Source organism: Mustela lutreola, chromosome 2 (assembly GCF_030435805.1).
Source record: "Mustela lutreola isolate mMusLut2 chromosome 2, mMusLut2.pri, whole genome shotgun sequence".
Taxonomy (NCBI): Eukaryota; Metazoa; Chordata; class Mammalia; order Carnivora; family Mustelidae; genus Mustela; species Mustela lutreola.
The window spans coordinates 13422395-13444311 of NC_081291.1; the positions used below are offsets into that span (position 1 = coordinate 13422395).

General features: G+C 55.3%; 1 protein-coding gene across 11 annotated transcripts in view; it reads right to left on the minus strand.

Moving 5' to 3' along the window:
• CPAMD8 (C3 and PZP like alpha-2-macroglobulin domain containing 8) overlaps positions 1 to 15568 on the minus strand; it is a 69169-nt gene extending 53601 nt beyond the window's left edge. For all 11 annotated transcript variants that reach the window (XR_009350649.1, XR_009350648.1, XM_059160392.1 and 8 more), the window contains exons 1-11: positions 15291 to 15568; positions 11074 to 11225; positions 9725 to 9747; positions 7651 to 7816; positions 7517 to 7569; positions 7193 to 7210; positions 6711 to 6765; positions 4790 to 4903; positions 3369 to 3453; positions 2011 to 2119; positions 442 to 669 (exon numbers count right to left, since the gene is read on the minus strand). Coding sequence is in view for 9 of the 11 variants with exons in the window: in XM_059160392.1 (XP_059016375.1) it covers positions 442 to 669; positions 2011 to 2119; positions 3369 to 3453; positions 4790 to 4903; positions 6711 to 6765; positions 7193 to 7210; positions 7517 to 7569; positions 7651 to 7816; positions 9725 to 9747; positions 11074 to 11225; positions 15291 to 15520 (1233 nt within the window). In the remaining 2 variants the exon portion in view is untranslated. The remainder of the gene's footprint in view (positions 1 to 441; positions 670 to 2010; positions 2120 to 3368; positions 3454 to 4789; positions 4904 to 6710; positions 6766 to 7192; positions 7211 to 7516; positions 7570 to 7650; positions 7817 to 9724; positions 9748 to 11073; positions 11226 to 15290) is intronic.
• Between the last annotated feature and the right edge of the window lie 6349 nt (positions 15569 to 21917).

Genomic DNA, 21917 nt, shown 5'->3' on the forward strand with positions numbered 1-21917 from the left:
GTCACTTCCCCCCGGGGATCTGAGTCAGTTGTCTCAGGGGCAGAAGATCTGCTTTGGGCGGGGAGCATTCTTTTGGATGCTAGTTCCTCCAGAAAAAAAGTCAACCCAAGTAAGAAAGTCACTGTCTTCGAGAAACTGACTTAATAAATGGCTATGCCAAGTCTTGGTCTGGAGAATATCCTTTCAGGCAGAGCAAAATGTCCAGAGTCCCTCACTCTGGGGTACCGGCTCTTGCCACTCTCTGCAATGCAGCCCTCGGACACCAAAAGCCAAAGTTACACAGTGTAATTAAAGGACCCCGTCTTCGGCGGTGTACCCACTGTGGACCCACTGTGTCTCCACAGAGGCTTCACCGTGGTCCTTGAGCGGAGCTGGGGGGCAGGCGTGCAGAGCCCGTGTGCTCCAATGGCCCCCCACCGGGCGCTGTCCTCCAGTGCTTACCTTCCCCACGTAGGACAGGCCTGGCTTGAACTGCTTCCTGGTGTCCTTGGAGTAGCGGACGTCCACCAGCTGCCTCTGGACGGGGGTGGAGGCATCAAACGCTACCTGCTGGCTCCCGTCCACACTGGTCACTGTGGCCCAGATGCTGACGGTACCCCGGAAGTGTTCGGGGACATCGGCAGGGATCATGTCCTTCACACAGATGTCAAAGTCCTGGGAGCCGTGGATCTGGAGGCAGAAGCGCACACAATGTGCTCACTTGGGGTTGGAAGGGCTTCAAGGCACGAGTCTCAAAACCCCATGTGAAGCGCAGGACGTTCCAGCTGTGGGAGGGCTGGGGGGACACGCGGGGACACGGCCAACCTGCATCGTGGGTCACTGCATCCCTGGCTGGAGATACAGCATGTTCCGGGGACTAAGATGTTGGCCCTCAGCAGGCAGCGGGGCAGGAATTTGAACCGTCACCCTCCCCCTTTGGCGCACTCACTCCACTCCCACTCCCAGGGCACAGAACGCCCCCATTTGACCCCTATCTCAGGACCCAGCCAGAGGCCTGGCAAACAAGCCCCTTCCAGAAACCGCTTTGGAGACCACTACTCAGTAAGCCAGAGAATCAAGGCAAGGGCCGCCGCCAGTGGAAGGGATGACAGGGTCCAGGGCTGGAGGCCACAGAGGCAGAGGACCTCTAGGCTCTACAGACACAGGACTGTGAAGTCATGCAGCCGCTTGGGAAAACAGTCTGGGAATTTCTCAAATGGCTAAACTCAGTTACCCCTAAACAGACCATGGCAGGACCATATAGAAAAATGGCCAACCCATGATCAACGAGCCGCAAAGGAAATCTGACCCCGAGGTCCAGCAGCTAGTAGGAAGTCAGCCCCATAACAACCAAACCCAAATGGCTAGAACTGGGTTAATAATAGACAGTTTCTCTGATTTTCGTCCCTACTTCTTTTTCTTTTCTTTTTAAGATTTAAGTCTTCGTTATGCCCAACGTGGGGTTCCACCTCACGAGCCCAAAATCAAGAGTCGCTTACTCTATTGACTGAGCCAGCCAGGCACCGCTTTTTATTTTATTTTATTAAAGATTTATTTATTTATTTCAGAAAGACAGAGAGAGAGCATGTGCACACTAGCAGGAGGAGCAGAGGGAGAGAGAGAGAGCCTCTCAAGCAGACTCTGGGCTGAGTGCAGAGCCTGATGCGGGGCTCAATCCCATGACCACAAGATCCCAACTTGAGTCAAAACCAAGAGTCAAGGGACGCCTGGGTGGCTCAGTTGGTTGGACGACTGCCTTCGGCTCAGGTTATGATCCCGGAATCCCGGGATGGAGTCCCACATCAGGCTCCCAGCTCCATGGGGAGTCTGTTTCGCTCTCTGACCTTCTCCTCGCTCATGCTCTCTCTCACTGTCTCTCTCTCAAGTAAATAAATAAAATCTTAAAAAAAAAAAAAAAAAAAAACAAGAGTCAGATGCCCAACCAACTGTGCCACCCAGGTACCCCTAGGCACCCCTTCTTAAGAAAAAAAAATTTTAAGTAAACTCTACCTCCAAGGTGGGGCTCCTCACCTTTGTGGTCCTGAGGACGGGGCGCCCCACCTCCTGGCTGTAGTACCCCACACCATTTACAGTCATATTGATCGTTAAGGTCCCTGAGACAGGTTTTCCAAAGGTATACCTGGAACAAAACAAAGGGGGTTAATTTCACACGGGAGCAGCAGGGGATGGAAGGGGCCAGTCTCAGGAAGGCCAAGCCCCTGTGGGATGTGACCAGCTGATCTCAGAATACTTCCCCCATCCTACATGCTGAGCTTACAGCCCTTCCCACAGCCCAGAGTTAGCACAGACAGACCAGCATCGGCACCTGCAATCCTCTGCACTGGAACTTGTAATTGACAGAAAAAGAGACCAAGGGTCAGAGAGGAACTCTGGACCCAAGAGCAGGAGGGTATGTGAGACCACCACTGGGCCTGGCACTTGTTGAAGCAGGACAGCAGAGGACTGAACAACTGTGGGCATCAGGGAAGCCTGGGCCTAAGTGCTCTGGTGAATTCAACTTCGAATCAGGGATCATACTGCTTGGTTTCGTCACCCAGAGAATGGAAATAAAATTACCCTTTCAGAGGTGCCGGTAAGACTTAAATGTATGTTTGTCAAGCCTTGGGCAGAGGAGACACCTGCTTACAGGGGCCCAGGAGCAAGACGGCAGATCACAGTGAATAAAAAAATAACACCAGCCGTTTTGATAATATTTTCTAGACTATAGAAAAGGTGTGTGGATTTTTTTTTTTTTTTAATTTGAGTATAGTTGACAACATCCTTGGATTTTAAAACACACGTGGCAGGGGCACCTGGATGGCTCGGTCATAGAGTGGGGCACTCTTGATCTCAGCCCCACGTTAGGGGTACAGATTACTTAAAAGAAGAAAAAAAAAAAAACAAAAAAGAACCCACACAGCTGGAGGAGCAGAGGGCAAGCCAACGGCCTTAACCACAAGCTCCAGGTGAGAGAGCTGAGCGGAACACAGGCCTTGGAGCACTCTCCCTGAGGGACCCCAGAAAGGGACAGTGTCTCTGGACGCCCTCTGGTCAACCCTCACTTTGGAGCTGGTGATAAGCCTGGTCATGAGACAGGCAACCCCTTCAAGAAATCCCTTGCGGGTCACCCCATTCCCTTGTGGGGGGTGTTTGCAAGGAAGAGGGTGACACAGGAAGGGGAGCGAGACGGGTGTCCCCCCCCACCCAGGGGGAAAACAATGTGGGAAGAGGGGGATATCCCACCAAGGGGACGAGTCCGAGGGAGGAAGCGCAAGCCCATGGGGGAGGGCGTGCCCCAGGAGGGTGTGTCCGGGGAGGGGCGTGTCCGCAAGGGGAGGGGCGTGTCCGCAAGGGGCGGGGCTCGCCCATGCTGACCACTTTTTTCTCACCTGGCCTGCACAGTGCCCTTCTCACAAGCGTCCAGGTCCCGGATATACTGGGGCGGGTCAATAAGGAGCTCAAATTTCGGCAGCGCTGAAAGGAGAGAGGGAAGAGGCGGGAGAGGCAACTTGCACCGCTGGGGTGGCCTCAGAAGGTCTTGGCGCTGTGGGAGGGATACCAGCAAGGCCGCAGCCCAGGGCCACCCGGAGGCAACACCACAGGAATCCACAACCCCATCCTTCGTTGATCGCGGGCAGCTTTCTGGGGATTTTGCTGGCCCACAATTATTTCCTATTTGGAGGGGGGGGAAGCACACTCTTTTTCTCCCCAGAGTCCCACATTTCATCACTTTTAGGCCACGCGCTCTGAGTGCAGGCCGGCCCAGAGGTGCTCAGCCCTGGGAACGTCCAGCCATCTGACCATGCCGGGCAGCTTGGGGAGGAGGGATGGACACCGACACCCAGAAGCTGCACGGAGGAAACGCGAAGAAGCCGGTCCTTCGAGTTTGCAACGCAAGGCCATAAATTCCCTTCCTTTTACTTCCAGAGTTTGCACTGGGCTTGTCACTTGCGACCAACATCCCTGTCCTCTACAGCCTTTCCTCCTCTGGTCCGTTTGCTCCCCAGCTTCTGTTACTTGAGCTATTTCCTAAATGCCTCTCAACTTCTCAGCTCCCCCATCTGTGCACAGGGTTGGGATGAGGTTGAAAGAAATGGACTTAAAAAGGAAGGGAAGGGGGCGCCTGGGTGGCTCTGTCAGTTAAGTGTCTGCCTTCGGTTCAGGCCATGATCCTGGGGTCCTAGGATCAAGCCCCGCATTGGGCTCCCTGCTCAGCAGGAAGCCTGCTTCTCCCTCTCCCTCTACCGGCTGCTCTCCTCCTTGTGCACACTCTCTGTCAAATAAATAAATAAAATCTTTAAAAAAAAAAAAAAAACAATAAAAATAATAAAAAGGAAGGGAATTCTGACCCAGGCTATGACCCGGATGAACCTGGAGGACATCATCCTGAGTGAAATACACCAGACGCAAAAGGACAAACACTGTACAGTCCCACTTCCACGAAGCACCTGGCCGAGTCAGAGTCCTAGAAACAGGAAGTAGGCCGGCAGGCTGGCCCAGGGCTGGGGAGGGGGCAGGGAGTTGGAGTTTAGTGGGGACTGAGTTTCAGTCTAGGAAGATGCAAAAATTCTGGAAATGGGCGATGGTGTGTCTACCCAACAACCCAAAAGCCCTTAATGCTGCACAACTGTAGACTTACAAATAGCAAAGCTGGCCAAATTTGTTATGTGTGTTTTATGACAATTCTCATAAAAGAGAAACAACGAAGTGTCCAGCGAATGGGGCTGCCGCCGACCTCTCCCATCATCAAGTGTCGTCGCCGGATCTGTGGTCTCGCCCAGAGGTGAACCCCTAAGAGTCTCTGGCTTACCATACTTCTGAACTTCGAAGGACTTGTTGTACACGTGGCCTTGCATTTCGACAAAAATGAACCACTCTCCCAGCACCGGCTGGTCAGACAGGGGGAAGGTCATGTTGGCCACACCTGTGTGCAGAGAGACGGCCGTTCATCCTGGGGCAAGAGCGTGTGCGGAGAGTCAGCCAGGCCTGATCCTACTCCTTGGCTGTGGGCTGCCCTGTGCATCCCAGGACACTGAGCCCACACCCACTCGATGCCTCTAGCTCCTCCCCCACAAGTCATGGCAACCCCAAATATTCCCATATAATGCTGGGACCTCGGGGCAGAACCCTAACGGCTGCCCAAATCCAGCACAGATCCCGAACAGGCTTCGAGACAAAACACCACTCTCCCTGCCATTGGGCACCAGGAAATGCACCAGTCTCAGGCAGAGAGAGGAGGAAGCCTTGGCTTTGGGTCCATTCGTCAGAACCCCGCAGGAACTGTTTTCATGCTGGGAGAAGAGTTGGGGATCTGTCAGTCCCGAGTGGGACTTGCTGTGCCTGTCCCCAACAGGGACATCGTGCGAGCAGCTCAGCAGGACTCCGGAGAACACCCAGAGACTACAACAGTCCCCACTGCTTCTCTCCGTCACTAAGGAATTGGAAAACATGCTAGCCAACTGTCTCTTCCCTCACATATTCAGAGCCTTTGATGGTCAGAAGAGGTTTGGGAGGGGGCTGTCACCAACATACATTTTCTATGGGGCCTCATTAGCCCGTGGCTAACATTACCAGACACCACCCACCCCCAGCCCGGGAGCAAAATCGCACCAGTTGAGAACCTCTGGTCCACACATATTCCAAGTTTTTTAAATGGGGGACTGCTCATTCCCTTCCTCTGTGTTCTGAAGATCAAGTCCATGCACCTCCCTGGAGCCTGAGAGGCCCTCGGGTCTCACTGTTGCTTCTCGTATCAGCATTCCTGACACGTGGGGCCTCCTTCCTGAGCCCAGCCTGACTCTCCCTGCCATCCACTGGGCCTCCTGCATGCTGGGCCTTTCTCTGGAACACGTTCCCTGGCCCCTCACTTGGCCCCGCTAATGTCTGCTCCTTCTCCACTTCGTTGCTGGAAAGGCCTTTTCCTCCAGGCAGCCTTCTAGGATTGCCTCTGCTGTCCCAGGCTGGGCAAGAACTCCATTTTGCCCTCTCTGAGTCTGTACTTCTCCTTCCTAGCTCTCATCACGGCAGATGTTATCATGTGGTTTAAAGTCTGTTTCCCACACTGGGCGGAAAGTTCCCCCTTTGTCAGCATCTACTTCGGTGCCCAGGAGATAGGAGTTAGTGAGAGGGAGGGAAAGGGGCCGATGGGGAGGGTGGAGAAGGGGAAAGCAGGCTGAGTGCCCGGCAAGAATGTGGGATGCATCGCCAAGAGAGTCAGAGTACTGTCCTTGGCTCCACCGGAGGCCCCGCAGCCCCGGGCTCAGAACTCCAGGAAGGACAGTCACGCACGCAAGCCCTGTCCCTGCTTGTCAGCCCCACCTGAGCATCTCAGAACCAGAAAGAGGGTTCAAGGCCGGGCCAGGGGACCCGGAAGTGTGACATCGCACAAACCCGCATGATCCACCTGCCTCCTAGTGGCCCTGAACTCACATAGGCACTCGGGGTCCAGGAGCCCCCAAGGGGGTGATGGGGCAGAAGATCTTCAGTGGGAGGAAGATGACGGGGGTGCCGGCAAACAAAACCCGATGTTCCCCCAAAAGGCCTCCTGTCATACGCAGGAGCCTCAGCCGGACGCCGGGACTAGAGAACCCTGGGTGGGGTGTGATGCTGTAGGGAAGGGGTGCATCCGGAGCACATTCTAGTTTCCTGGAAGCTTTACTGCGTCTGCCACCCAAAGGTGCAGCCCCCAAAACTGCAAAAGGAGAAAGGGGAGGGGCTGGGAAGAGGCTTACCACAGCAGAATGGCTCCAAGTGTCTCCACTCCATCATCCTCGAGCCCCTGGGGTCCTGCGGGGGACGAACCCCCATAGTCAACTCAGGCCACCCAGTATATGCCCGGCACATGTGTGCACACTCCGAGCCCTCTCTCTACGGTGGGACAAGCGTGGAGGGCATGCCCCCCCAGATGAGCCATGTACACGGGAGCAAATGAGAGCTGGGGCACAGAAGGGACTGGTCTGAGGACATGGGGACAAAAGGGGCCAGATCTGCTCCTCCTTTAGGGAGCTGTGTGCAAATCTACAGAGATAGACAGTCATGCACTTAGCCTGTCCCAGGGTAATGCACCCAGTCCCAGGGCCTGGGATGCACCTAGTCCAAGCCTCGTGAGGGGCTGGGACAGGCACAGGCTACCTTGGCAGCAGACGGTGGGGGAAGACGGAGAGCAGGCAAACGGGCCCCCGAGTCAGAGCAGAGGGGGTTACAGGCCACTTACCAGAATGTATGCTTCCAGCTGCAACACAGACAGACAGGCAGTGAGCAAGGCCCCCTGCGGGTCCTCAGCCCTGCGAGCACACACCACCGGCCCACCACCAGTGCTCTAGCCTCCCTCTGTCCCACAGACCTCCCCCTGGTCCCCCAGGGGACTCAGAGCCACAGGCCAAAACCCAGACCAGAGGTCAAAACTGGAAGGAATGAGATCAGCAGGAGACTGGGTGCGGGAAGGAAGACCAGTTGGTGGCAGAGCCCCAGGCCAGGTGGCCCCGGGCAGGTGTGTTCCAGGCCCAGGGTTTCCCAGGGTTTGAGAAGCCTATCTCACCTTCTGGCTGACGGGCCTCAGGTTCGGAGTGACAGTGAAGATGCTTATGAGCACTGCAAAGGAAGGAGACAATCGCACGGCAGCCCCGGCCACGGCTGGCCCTCCCTCCCTCCACTCCCGCGTGAGCCGCCCACCTCGGTGTCGCGGCTTGTACACCGGCTTGTCGGTCTGGATGAACACGGAGGCACCCCGGCTGTCCACCGTCACGGAGGTCTGGTTGTGGAAGAGGGGGCGCTCCTCCGCCCACCCGCTGCGGCCCCACACCTGCAGGAGGGCCTGGCCCCGGAGGCCCGTGGGCACCTGCAGGCAGACCACAGAGCCTTGCGAGCGACAGAGTGTTTCTCAACGTTGGCACCGATGGACACTTAGGACCGGATCATTCTTTGCGGTGGGGGCACCCCCTCATTGCATCGTGTTGAGCGGCATTCCTGGCCTCCACCCACCAGATGCTGGTAGGACCCCCCCCCCCAAATGTCTCCAGCCACTGCCAGTGTTCCCTGAGGGGCCAGAATGCCCCCTTACCCAAGCTGAGAACTGCTCATCAGGAGCTATTCTAAGAGTTAAGGATCCCAAGACCTTTCTTGGAGTCTCTCATCTAGTCTGAAGACCCCCCCGGCTCCCTCTCCTAGAATTATACAGCCCTTCCTGGGTCTGGTCTGCAAATCCACGGCACTGATCCCGGAAAGAGTGCTTCCGACGTGCAGCCGCCAGGGATCCCGCGTAATCTTAACCCCTGTCCAGCGCGGCCCTGCTTTCTGATTCGCAAGCAAGCCGACCTGCTCCAAGGGCAGCTCTAAGGGACTTACCAAGGGCTTCCCAACTACGGACAGCTGGGACTGGCTCTCTCCTGGTCATGGGGCCTGTCCTGAGCACTGTGGGGTGCTCAGCACCCACGAGGTGCCCTCCCCAGTTGTGACAACCAAACAGGTCTTCAGACACTGCCCGATGTCCTAGGGCTGCGGTCTGGGGAGAAGGCAAACCTCTCCACCAGGTGAGAGCTGCTGCCTTAGAGAAAAGGTTCTCCCATCATCGATAAGGCAGGAAAGCCTCTGTCCCACAGCTCTCAGGCACTAGGGACACCCTGCAGGGGAGAGGAACCGCTTCTGGGACTTTGTACGGATCACTGGGGGAGGACATGCTGTCATTCAGGATGACTCTCCGTGTCGCCCATTCATTCCAGGACTCCTTGGAGTGTCTGAGAAAAGTTAAGGAACAGCTAACTCAGAAAATGCCTACAATTTCAGGGCTGGTAAGCCCCTTGAAATCCAAGGACTCCAGTTTAAAAACCCACATCAGAGAATTGTCTATGATGTGGTTTGGTTCATAAAATAATTTTAAAGTAGTAATATTCAATGCCGGTGAAGCTGTGGGAAATTGGGTCTCTACCATGTCACAGGTGGTGCTGTGAAGGGGCACTGCTGTGTCTTCAAAGACAAAGCAGGACCAAGGAAGAGGCTTGGTTCCTAACCTGGTCAATCTTCTTTTGTGGTGTTCAGTCTAAGGCAAGCTTTCAGAATGCTAAGACATCTTTGGGGTGCCTGGATGGCTCAATCGGTGAAGCGTCTGCCACTGGCTCAGGTCATGATCTTGGAGTCCCAGGATCGAGCCCCACAACAGGCTCTCCCTCTTTCCCCCCACCCCCACTCAGGCATGCACGCACTCTCTCCCACTCTCTCAAACAGATAGATAAAATCTTCAGCAAAAGAGAATGCTAAGTCATCTTTATGCACAGAGATGCTAGCGATGTTTGGATTACGTTATCAAAACCCTGAAAACAATCTTTGAAAAAATCTAAGCATGTACGAGGTGGAAAGGGTTAGTAAACTAGTACATAAAAGAGACGAAATGGGCTGTGGTTAACAATAGAAGGCAAATGACAATTATAGAGATTTCAACACATGGAAGCATGTTTACACAGTGCGCTAAGAAAAAATGGCAGGAAGCACGAAGGGGTCTACCATCTAATTGCAACTTGAAAGAAATGTCTTTACGTGGATGAGGATTTATGGGGAAACAGGAGAGAGCGAAAAGTATGGGGAGATGGGATTACAAGTCAATCTTCTCCCTTTCTCAATTTTTTCTTCGTTATTCACTGTTGACATCACTGTTAATGATTTTTCTCATCACACATGAAACTTCTCTTATTCCATTCCAAATCAATTACTGCCAAGGTAGGGTTCATGAAGTTGTTAAAAATTCAAAGCTTACCTTCAGTTTGATTGTCCCTTTGTCTAAAAAATAAAAATTAAATGAAAACAGTTAAATTGGGAGCTGAGTTTGCCTGCCTCCCTGAGTTGCCGCCATATAACTGGGGCCTTCTCAACGTAGAGGGATTGTCTGTGGACAAACACACACACACTGGGTCATTCTGATCTGGCCTAGGCTGGGTTGGGATTGGGAAAAGTGAGAGGTTTCCTCCAAGCTGGTGAGAGCCTGAAGGCCAGAGGGGATAGACGAAGCCAAGCTACTCAGGGGAAAGTTGGCCAGCCTGCGCACTTAATAATTCCCTTCATTCCTAGCCCTAAACCCAAGGTAAGCTGTGAAGGGAGCAAAGAAAATTCTCTTTGGGAGTGGAACAAGAAGGGGGTAAAGAGAAAGAAGAGGAGATTGAGGTCCCCAGTGGACCTCCCTCCAGTAATCTAACTGCTTTCCCATCACCTCTCTCTTGACCCAAGCTGAATCATTTACCATAGTAACACCTCTCTGGCTTTCCAGCCTCTAAGACTTGATTTAGCATCTACTGTTTTTGCCTCCCAGTATCCATTCCCCATTTTTTACTGGCAAAACCCCAAAATCCTCAGGAAAGTCTCCTGCCCAGATCCCATATCGGGAGGTTTGGTGTGGCTCCACCCATCTCTCTTCTGCTCTATGCACATCTACATAGGCCCTCCCCCACCACAGTGATTGGTTCAGATCTGAGCACATGACCCAAAGTGGGCCAATCAGCATAGGCCTCTCCCCTGCTCAGAGGGGTTGGGTCAGGATTGAGCACATGACCCAAGTTAGGCCAATCAGAGGATGCTGGGACATTTCTCATTGGTCTGGTGAACCTGTCACTCCATCAGCTTGGGGGAGACACAGTCCCATTCAGAAGTGGTGCTGGGAATCAACAGCCAGTGATGCCAGTGGACTTTCCTAGTTATGACAGCCCATAGACACTGTTGCTGAAGCCAACCTGATGTGGGTTTTAGGGTAGCCCCAGAGTCAGGACGGCCTGCACTCTTGCCTACCCAAGCCCTCTTCTGGTTTCCATTCAAGGCCAGCCTCTCCCTCTTCTCCCTGGGGGATAGGAGCTGACTTGCTGGCCTTAGAGTCCCGACTTCTCTCTCTGTGCCTCCTGTGGCCAAATCCCACTCTTCGTGAGGAATCAGGTGTCTGCCCTGCTGGACTACAGGCCCTGAGGCAGCCCTCTGCTCTCACCACCTGTGTCCAGGAGGCCCGCCCTGTTGTTATCTGCTGTCCAAGGACAGCAGGGTAGAAGCTGGCTGGGGGCCTGAGCCCCAAAGACCACTTTGCCGAGGGAGAGGAAGCCCTGGTCAGGCACCCAAGGGACCTACCCAGGATAGCTCCCTGGCTCCATGCCACCGCCTCACCCTGGGCCACCAGCTGAGCCTGGACCATGACTTCCCGGGGGGAATTAAAGATGGTCACACTGATGACTTCCTCCACTCCCGAGCGGAAGACAGAGGGTGCAGCAATCAAGTAGGCCCTGTAGGAGAGGAAAACCTCAGTGAAGGCCAAAGGCTGTCTGACCCACCTCTGGCCGCGTCACAGTGCTCCCTGTGTGGTCTTCCACCTACGCCTGCCCACACCGTGATGACACTGTCATTTTGTGTCTGTGTATCCCCCACCGACCTGTGAGCTCCCTGTGACCAGGGGCTAGCTCATTCATCTCTGAAGCCCCTTCTGGATCTATCCAGCACCACACCCCTTCCAACATCCGTGTTCTGGCCTCTGGCCTTTGTAGTCAGTGCATTCTGCCACAGGACCTTTGTGAGTGCCACACCAACACTGAACCACTCTCCTGAATAACTGGCAGGATCCCACTTCATCCTCACAGCCACTCTGTGACAAGTGCCAAAAAGCCATTTACAGAGTCAGAAATTAAGCGCTGGAAAGCCAAGTCACATGCCCAAGCCAGTAAGAGACCAGGATTCAAAACCCAGTGGAAAGAAACAAGGAGCTTCCTGCAGCATTAATCTTAAGAACTAAATTTGTTCTTAAGAACAAATCTAAGACCTAAATTCATTCTTAAGAACAAATCTTAAGGGGCGCCTGGGTGGCTCAGTGGGTTAAGCCTCTGCCTTCGTCTCAGGTCATGGTCTCAGGGTCCTGGGATCCAGCCCCGCATCGGGCTCTCTGCTTAGCAGGGAGCCTGCTTCCTCCTCTCTCTCTGCCTGCCTCTCTACCTACTTGTGATATCTCTCTCTCTCTCTCTCTCTCTGTCAAATAAATAAACAAAATCTTAAAAAAAAAAGAAAAGAAAAAGACCAAATCTTAAGAACTAATCTTACGAACAAAACCCTGAAAATGAACCTGAAATGGCCTGAAACAAGAAAACTCTGTGAACAGTGGCACCCAGACGGGCCTCTCCTGGAAGATAGAGAACAATTTCTTACTTTCCAGATGGGCAGGGTGTTGCTCCAGAAGAAGAAGGAACATGCCACCGGTCCCACAGTCACACCGGGGAAAGCTCTGGGGTGCCCTTAGGGCAGCTGACCTAAGGCACGGGTCCTCTCCACCTGGGCTTCTGCCTCTGGTATTCTACAACCTTCCATGGATCGTCAGAAAGTCTCATTCAACTTTAACGACGAAAACCGCTCACAGTGCAACAGCAAAGAGCCAAGAGCCCAGACAGCAAAGGCAGCAAAAACCCAGCCATGCGGAGAACTACAGGCACCAGAAGGAAACAGGCGAAAGAGAAGCCAGGCCAGGCAATGAGAGTAGGGGAGATTTTCGTGTCTCAAAAATTCTCTCCAGGACACCCGGACATCCCCACACAAACAGACAAATTTAGACCCTGACTGAACACTGTGCACTGAGGTGAACTCAAACTGGGTCAGAGATCTAATAAGTATAAAACCCTAAAAACCCTGGAAGAAAACAGGAGAAAGGCTTTGGGAGCTGGGGTTAGGCAAACATTTCATGCATGAGATAGCAAAAAGACAACCCATCAAAGAAATCATTGATAAAGTGGACTTCATTAAAACCTCATGAAAGGGGCACCTGGGTGGCTCAGTGGTTAAGCCTCTGCCTTCGGCTCAGGTCATGATCTCAGGGTCCTGGGATCGAGCCCCGCACCGGGCTCTCTGCTTGGCAGGGAGCCTGATACCCCCCTGTCTCTCTGCCTGCCTCTCTGCCTACTTGTGATCTCTGTAAAATAAATCAATAAAATCTTAAAAAAAAAAAAAAAAACCAACCCATGAAAAATCTGACATTTCAGAAGACACACTGGGCTCCTGTTGGATACTGTCCAGCCACAGCACTGACCCTGGGAGCCCGCTGTGCTCTGTCCAGCTTGAACAGTGGCCAAAGTTCACGCACTCTGGTTTTCTACGTGGACTGCCCTACTTCAGGACTGCCCGGAGCCTGCCAGGACCTCGGGACATACCGTGTACTTCCTAGGTAACTCCAGCACCGATGGGAATGTGCAAAGACCCTTGTTTTATAGGTATGCAGCCCAGATCTAGCAATGACCGGAACCGGTAACGCCAGCACCAACAACCACCCGCAATGACAGAGTTTCTGCGCACAGCTCCCGGCCTCGGCCATGCACAGAGCATGCATTCATCCTGGGCATGTGACAGCAACATCTGGAGCACGCAGTGACCCTGGGGTTCATGAATGCACTGTCCAGATCCAGCACTGACCAGAATATATACTGATCCTGGGTCTTATGCCTTCTCTCAGCTTCTCATGCAAATGGGGTGTCACTCAGCGACAGTGGGGAGAAACACATACTGCCTCAAGCACGTTCCGTGCTTTGTCCGTGATGTGTAGTGTCTGCTGGCCCCAGCACCAACCAGAGGGAGAGGCAGACTCCCCATGCAGGAGGGAGCCCGATGTGGGACCCAATTCCAGACTCTGGGATCATGACCTCAGCCGAAGGCAGATGCCCAACTGACCATGTCACCCAGGAGCCCCAGACAGTACTGGTTTTATGATAATGTGCAAATCCATGTTGCTTTCTGGGGTCAGGGATTCCTCACGCAAAAATCACATGGGTCGGGGCGCCTGGGTGCCTCAGTCAGTTAAGCATCTGCCTTTGTCTCAGGTCATGATGCCAGGGTCCTGAGATGAAGCCCCCCAAATCAGGCTCCTGCTCAGTGGGGAGCCTGCTTCTCCCTCTCCCTCTGCCTCTCCCCCCGCTCGTGCACGCGCGCTCTCTCGCTCTCTCTCTCAAATAAATAAATAAAATCTTCTTTTTTTTAATCATAAGGGTCACAGAAGTGGGTATCCTATTGAAATAGGGGCTATTCCTAAACTGGAATCCCTCTAGTGGGTGGTCTATGTCTGGCTTAGAGGCAGGCTAATCTAGAAACCCAGGTTAGTAATTTTGCAACTTCCCTTCCCAGCACATCTCCCCCAACACAAGGATTCCATTTCCCTTGGCAGAAGGTAATATCCCAGGATGACTTTAGTCAGAGGCAAACACTCTTGAGAACCGTTGGAAACTCTGCAACCCAGAGACTCTAACTAAACTTGGTCTTTATAAGGTGGGTCTGTAATTTAGGGCCCAGTCAAGCTTTGTGGCGGGGGTGGACCTGCAGATGCCCAGATGTTTCGCAGCATCCCTGGCCTCCACTCTGTATATTTCAGCAGCACTGACTCCCCCCTCGATCTAGACCAAAAATGTCCCTAGAATTGCCCAATGAGCCCAGGGAAACAAGCCCACCCCTCCCACCTGGACGAAAACCTCCATTTTAAAGGATGCCTACTTGGAAAGATCAGGACAAAAATTTTCTGGATTCCAATTTCACAAGGCCCAGGGCAGGTAAATCCCACTGCTTAAAGCGCAGAGGGTCTTACTTTTCAAACTGTGATTCCCAAAGCGACCCCACCCACCTGGTCCCACGGTGGGCACGTTTTCTGGAAACTGCTAAGCAAGGGCCTCCTGAACAAGCCTCCTCAACAAGGCCAAGGCCGGACTACCCTACTGAGCTTAGGCAGCTCCAGGAGGCCGCCCGGAATCCAACAGCCTTGTAGGGCTCACCCCAACTTGGCAGGTCTGGAAATATTCCCGGTGAAGCCAGCTCATGGGAAATTCTCCCTGGCAGCTAGTTAGTTCACCTCCTCACTGTGTCAACTCACCAGAAGCTCTGTAGTCAAACTTCAAGAAAAATGTGGAAGCAAAACAAACACTTCCTCCCTGCCACCACGCCCTCCCAAGGAAAACGGAACGGTGGGTCTCTCCTGTTTCCCAGCCAAGACACGCACCTCTTGCCTCCACGCCTCGGACAACTTGAAATCGCCACCCAAGACGACAGCCCCCCCGCCCCCCCCCCGTCACACCAAGGCGGTGAATGAGGAGGAGGCGCTAGCCTCGCAGCCTTAGCTGTGGGGACTCCCTGCACCTCCGTGTGGCCACCTCTGAAGGTTCCCAGTGCCCCCTTCCCGGTCCGACCCCTGGGAGTCAGCGGACACGACTCTAGGTCCCGCCCGGCGCGCGGAGGCTATGTAGCCTTGGCCAGGTCGCTGCACCTCTCTGCGCGGATCCCCGGGACCCCCTCCCCGAGAAGACAGCCAACCTCCTCCGTCGCCCAGAGCAACTCACGGGGCCTGGGGCGCAGCGCACACGCCGTCCCGCGGCGATAGCAGCAGAAGCAAGCGCCACAGCAGCGGGACGAGCAGGGCGCCCCACATTTTTCGGCTCCGCGGGGGTGCCGCGCCCAGGGAGGGGGCCGGGCCGGGGCTGGGCCAGGGTCGGGATCCGAGCTCGGCGGTGCCCCCTGAGCCGCCGGGGGCCCTTTGTTCGCAGCCCCCGCGCCGTGCGCTCGGCGCCATGCGCCCCGCTCCGCGGCCGGCCGAGCTGGGGCAGCCCCGGACCAGCCCCCTCCCCGGACCCGCCTTGTCCCCGGGCCCGCCCCGCCCCCTCCCGGTCCCGCCCGCCCCGCCCCGCGCTTCTCCCGGGACTCATCCCCTCCAAGCACTTTCCCCCAACCCCAGCCGGGACGCCCGCCCCGCCCCCTTCCCGGACCCCTGGGCGGATCACCCCCAGACCCTGCCCACGCCCTCCCGGCTCCTCCGACCCTACCCGGCCCCTATTCCCCCCGCCCACTCCCGGCACCGCTCCCCTCCCATCCTCCGGGCCAGGCCGCCCGCCCCGCCCCCTTTCCGGACCCCGACCCACCCCCGTTCCCTTCTCGGGACTCGGCGCCTCCGAGGACTCTCTCCGGATTCACCCCGCCCCCTGCCCGGGCCTGACCCACCCTGGACCCACCCCCAAACCAGGCCCAAGTTCTCCCGGTTCCTCGGACCCGAGCTGTCCTTTCCTTCCCCCCCCCCCCCCCCCAGCCTCCGCTCTCCTCTTAGCCCAGGTCGTCATCCTGGGACCCACTTCCTCTCGGGGCTGCCGCCTCACCGGCCCTCCCCTGTCTCCTCTCCAGCCGCCTCCCCAGTCGCCCCCGCAAGGCCCCCTCTGCGGACTCGCCCCGCCCCCGGCCCCGCCCCCGGCCCCGCCCCCGCCGCCCCGGTGGCTGCTGCATCAGTGCTGCCTTCACCCCTCTACCCGCACAACCCGGCAGGGCACCCACCCCAGCCAGGGCCCGGCGACCTGTGCAGTGCACGTGGCGTCAGGAGGGGAGCCGTCTGGGGAGACGGGCCGGTCAAGGGGTGAATCTTCCAGATTTGCAGCTGCCCCTGGGCCCCTGGCTGCCAGTCCTCACTAGTACCCTCTCCGCACCCCTGCTACTGTCCACAAATGCCCTCGGCCAGGCCCTTCCCTCTCGGGGCCTCCCTTTCCCCTGCACACAGCAGGATTGGGCTTCTCAGAGTGTCCCCAACTGAGCAATGGGCGGTTTGTCATAGGTCCCTCGGGGGAGGGGGGTGCACCTCCTTTCTATATCATATCAACCTCTCCTCCCCCTCCTTCCACCATCACACACCCCCCAACTGGCACCATCGGCCCCTCTAGGAGGACCACTCCAGCTACCACGGCCCTCCTAACACTTCCCTCCTGCCCCAAATCTTCGGGGATCCCTGTTCACTGGGACCAAGTCCAAATTCCTGGCTGCCGGGAAGCTGCCAGGATGGCTCAGCCTCACCCCAGCTTCTCAGAGGCTGCGCACTGACCCGCCAAACTCTGCTCTTCTGCCCTTTTCTTTTGGCTGCCTAATTCCTGCTCCTCCTAGAAGCTTCCTTTGAACCTCCCTGCTTCCAGGCACCCTGGGTCATTTAGGCGGCCTCTCCATCAGCCCTCTTGTGGCCAAGCTCTGGGCCAGCTGTGGGGACCCAAGGGCCTACAGGGCTTGCCTAGTAGATGTGGGCGGGGCCCTGCAGGAACCTGGGTGGAAGAGGCGGAACAGGGTGCTGAGACCAGGAAGAGGTGCAGGCCTCTGACCTCAGCCCATTCCCCAACCAGGCAGGGCCTTCTAGCATAACCTCCCTAATACCGTTCTGTGCTGCCCAGCCTCCAGCACCCCCCACCCCCACCCTTGCCCGTCCATAAACTGGGCCCTGTCCTCCAGCCTTGAAGCCAGTTGCTCCCTGCTCCTCTGGGCTCTGGCCACGCTGGCCTCCATGATTCCACAGACAACCACCCTCCACCACCACCATCGAGATGCCAGCTCTCCTCTTTGCCTGGGATGGTCTTCCTCCTGGAGTCCCAAGCCTGCCCACGGCCCCTCCTTCCCTGAACACCGCTGTCATAAGACCTCAGATTTGACACGCTGCCCTTCCAGGTCCCCAAAGGCCTCACTGTGAGCTCCCCCTGTCCCTCCAGCTACGCCCCCCACTTGGCAGAAGAATCTAACCAAGAGTCTGTCGGCCTGACCCGTTACACCCCACCAGTCCTGGGCCTAGCAGATCTCAGCTCCTTGTCTTTCAAATAAGCTGATCACATCCTCCCTTGGGAACCAGGGGCACTCTGCCCTGACTACAAAGTCTGCCTCCCACAGCCTCCCGCATTTCACTCCCCTCCCAAGTGCAACCCCCCATGTGGCCTTGGGTGGCCAGCTGGGTCCTCCCCCAGCCCAGGGCTGAGTATACAGGACTAGCTGCCGTCCGCCTCACCACACCGGTGTTGGGTGTCAAATGTTCGTCCATCTCAAACTATTCATGGCAGGAGATCCCTCCTTCACGAATGGGGTGAGTAGGAGGCAGCCAGACATGGCCATGCCCTTATCACCCAGTCTGACCCTCTGGTGCTCGACACAGGGGTCACGATTGTATTATCCCAGGGACACTTGCTTCCCGTCTGTCTCCCTTGGGTTGTAAGCCCCATTCGCTGCTGGACACCAGATCCCTGGCTCTAAGTAAGCACTCCGGACCAGCTGCCCTGGGGCACTGGGGAAGAGATGGTTGATCCATATCTAGGAAACATGTGAGCTAAACCTGAGTTGTACAAACTTGTAATTAAGTATAGGATATTAAAAATAAAAGTTGTGGGCGTCTGGGTGGCTCAGTTGGTTAAGTACCTGCCTTCAGCTCAGGTCATGATCTCAGGGTCCTGGGATCGAGCCCCACATTGGGATCTCTGCTCAGCAGGGAGTCTGCTTCTCCCTCTTCTTGCCTCTTTCCCTGCTTGTGCTCTTTTTGTCAAATAAAGTATTAAAAAATAAAGTAAAAGTTGTAAGTACTCTAAAGTGATTGCTTCCTCACTTCCTTGCATCTTCCTGTTCTCTGTGCTCCTGGGGATATTACTGACTCTTGTCTCCGGTGGTGAAGAGACTCTAATACTCCACGCCCCTCCCACCATCACCCTTAATGACTTCTGGCTGGTAGCTTCAAGCTGGCAGGAGGTGGGAAGGGGAGTCCCATTAATTCTGCTTTCATTTGCTTTGAAAGCGCAAATTTGTTCCAACATGATGGATACGTCCGAGATGGATTTGAGCATGATGTGATTGAATGCCGTGTTGCTTATGCAGGGTTTTGCCCAGGGGCAAGGCTGGATGAATGCAGAAAACTGTGCCTAGCTGACCCGAGTTGCCTGGGAATACACAAACCCCCACCCTCCACCATACCCCCAACCCCTCCCTCAGCTCTTAGGAGCTACCGTGCCGTTCCCCATCTGGAAAACTGGCTACAACCTCCCCACTCCATGTCCACCTCAAGTCCCTTGAGGACCTCAAGTCCCTTCCAAAGGTCAAGTGTTGTATTATTTGCTGTAGAAGTCATGTCCTTTGAAGCCACTTAACGTAGGTACAGCAGTCCTTCCATTTTTAGTAGGTGCCTCTTTTTCTAATGTGTCAATGACAGCTTATGAGTTGTGCCCTGACTTCATTTTCCCCATAAGCCCTGTGGCTGGCACCACTTTGCCAAGTGTGGTCATTTTTTAGGAATGTCCCATTAAGGTAGAGTTGGCCGGGTGTGTCCCACCAGGAGACTGTTAAACGTCTGTTAGCAGGCTGGAGATGAGCTGCGTAGTGGCCGGGTCTGGGTTGGTGGCCAAGGAAGGTGGTCCTATTCTTGAGAAGCGTTTTGTTCTCCCGCAGAGCCAGCCAGCTCCTAGACCTACTGAGGGGTCAGAGTCTGGACTTGGCGCGGGAAGGCAGACATGCAGACACATCACCCACAAGGTACAGGGTTTCAGCCCAGCACAGCAGGGACCCCGAAGTCAGAGCAGGAACAGGGCGTGCCTGTGAGCAGAAGCACCTGTGGGGCCGCCCAGGAGGGCACCGTAGTGACGTCTGACCTGGGGACCACTGGCCACACTCCCCAAGCGGAAGCTGCGTGTGACCTCTGACCCTACTGGAAGGACACAGATGCCAAGGCATCCAGTGAAGAACTTTGACAGCAGCCTTGTTAGAGGCGGTGAATTACCAGGAGCAGCCTCGGTGTTCATCCAGGGGATGAGGGACACACTGAGGAAGGAAGGAGGTGCCGTGTTCGATTCCCCCCAAAGCAGGGAAAATGGGGCACCGCAGCCAGGGAAAGGGTGCAGGAAGCCCATTTTGACAAGACCTGGGCACTTTCACTTCCTGCTGCCTGGGGAAGGGGGCTCCAGACCAGGTGGGAAGAATTCCTGTACCTCATGTCCTCTCTGCCCAGAGATGTGAGGACCAGGGGTTGGGAGCTCTGCAGAGGACCAGAGGTCTCTCCCCACTGCCCCCGTGAGCCCACTCCCAAGGCTTGGGGTTCAGAGTAAGCGTGGGGGAGCCTCCTCAGCCGGCCTTACCTGCTCTCACTCAAGAAAATAGCCAGGAAGTCTTCTTGGTTTTCGCCAAACCTGGGGGGTTGTTGCAGGGAGCCCACTTCAGTACCTTTTGGCTGGACTAAGTGGTTTAACTGGGGAGAGCCAGGATTACAGCAGACTTAAGAGCTGGCATGGGGGCCCTTCTTCTTGCCAAAGGGGTCACGACATTGACTGGTTGCTCTGCCTCCAGCTCTTGGCCTGTCTTCTTCCTTTTCTCTTTGGCCATCTTGGGAATCTACCCTCTTACTACTGTCCCAGCACGGGCCAGGGAACCACGGGCTTTACCTCCAAGCCTGCAGCCAGCTACGTGCAGACCGGCCACAGCCTCCACTCCACGCTAACTCAGGGGAGCCTCAGCCTCTAGGGGCGTGCCTGCCCACAGCACCACCTGATCCTCTGGAGCCCTGGCCTCCACCGAGGCTACGAGGCTACGCCTTGATCTGGGTGACCAGAACCACTAGAGCAAAGAAGGAGTCGAGACAATAAACCCAGGTGCGTTCACCCACACGCCCTGCTGCGTGCCCCAACCTCAGCATCTTCTCTAGGACTCCCAGGTGTTTAGAAAAGATGCGTGCAGAGAGCGGGTGGGAGAAGCTGCTCAGAAGCAAGGTGCCAAGGCTGCTGGGAATGTCCGTGGAGCAGGAAAGCGCCTTCCGAGGTGCCCTCACAGATCAGGAAGAATCTGGGCTGAGATCGCCCAGCTGTCTCCCTGCTGCCCACAGAGAAGAGCGAGCATTCACCCTCCCCAGCAACAACCAAAACATTTGGGGGGTGGGTGTGTGCACATGTGTGCCTATGCATGCATCACACGTGTGTTCCGGGCCAGCCAGGGGCAGGGGACGAAGAGCACTGTATGAGTTTCCTGTGGCTGCTGTAACAAATTAGCATAAACAGGTGAATTATAGACAAACCACAGAATGGGAGAACATATGTGCAAATCATGTATCTGATAAAAGATTGAGACCCACCTTATGTAAAGAGTACCCAGAGCCCAACAACAATAAAAAGCAAACAACCCAATGTCAAAATGGGCCAAGGATCTGAACAGAGGTTTCTCCAAAGAAGACACACAGATGGCCAGCAAGCGCACGAAAAGATGCTCATCCCTAATCGTTAGGGAAATGCAAATTAAAACCATAATGAGATATCACTTCATACATATTACACCAGTTTCTTCTTGGTTTTAAAAATAGACTGTGAACAGCTAAGTCGGTGTCTCCATGCCCGAGCACTCCGTGCTCGCTTCCATTGCTGATCAGACTTTGGTGGTTTCCCCTGCAAATGGACCCCATGGCCTGGCATCCTGCCCCCACTACCTGTGATCATGCCCCGAGGCCCACAAGGGGTCACGGTGGGAATTTCCAGCAGCCAACAAGCAAGGGCATGGCAGCGGTACACGCTCATGACCACCCACGGCCATTACCATTATCTGTTTCCAGGAACAGCTCCCGCGGAAGTGCAGAGTACCCTGGGGAAGTCATGCCTCACCACCTCGGTCTCCCCAAGGCCCACCCAGGTCACTGGTGGGCAAGCTTCTTTTTCGGGAAACCTACTCTCCCATACATGGCTGCAGTGTTAGAGTCCCCAGAACGATGGGCATCCTCCCAGGCCTCCAGCAACACCATCCCAGGGACTTGCCTCTCTGGAAGCTATGAAGAAGCAGCCTGATGGCCAGCCTGGCAAAGCCAGCACGGGGGACCCCCATCCTGAGTGGCCACCCCCAGGCTTCAGGAGGCGCTGGGCTCTTCAGAGCCCCCGCCCTCAGACAAGGCAGGCGGCAGCACGAAGAAACGGTTGGGTTCTTTTATATCAAAATAACCAAACGCCAAAAAAGCATTTGAGAGAATCCTACCCAAGCCTTTCTGACGCCCTGAAACCGTGTGTCTCACACCAAGTGGAAAATAAACTTGAAGCAGCTATTAATTAATTAACTAATTAATTAACCAACCAGCCACAAGTTTTGGTGAGAATATGGAAAAATGTGTGCTCTGCTGGTGGAAATGTAAATTGGTGGAAAAGTAAATGGAAAACAGTTTGGTGGCTCCTTGA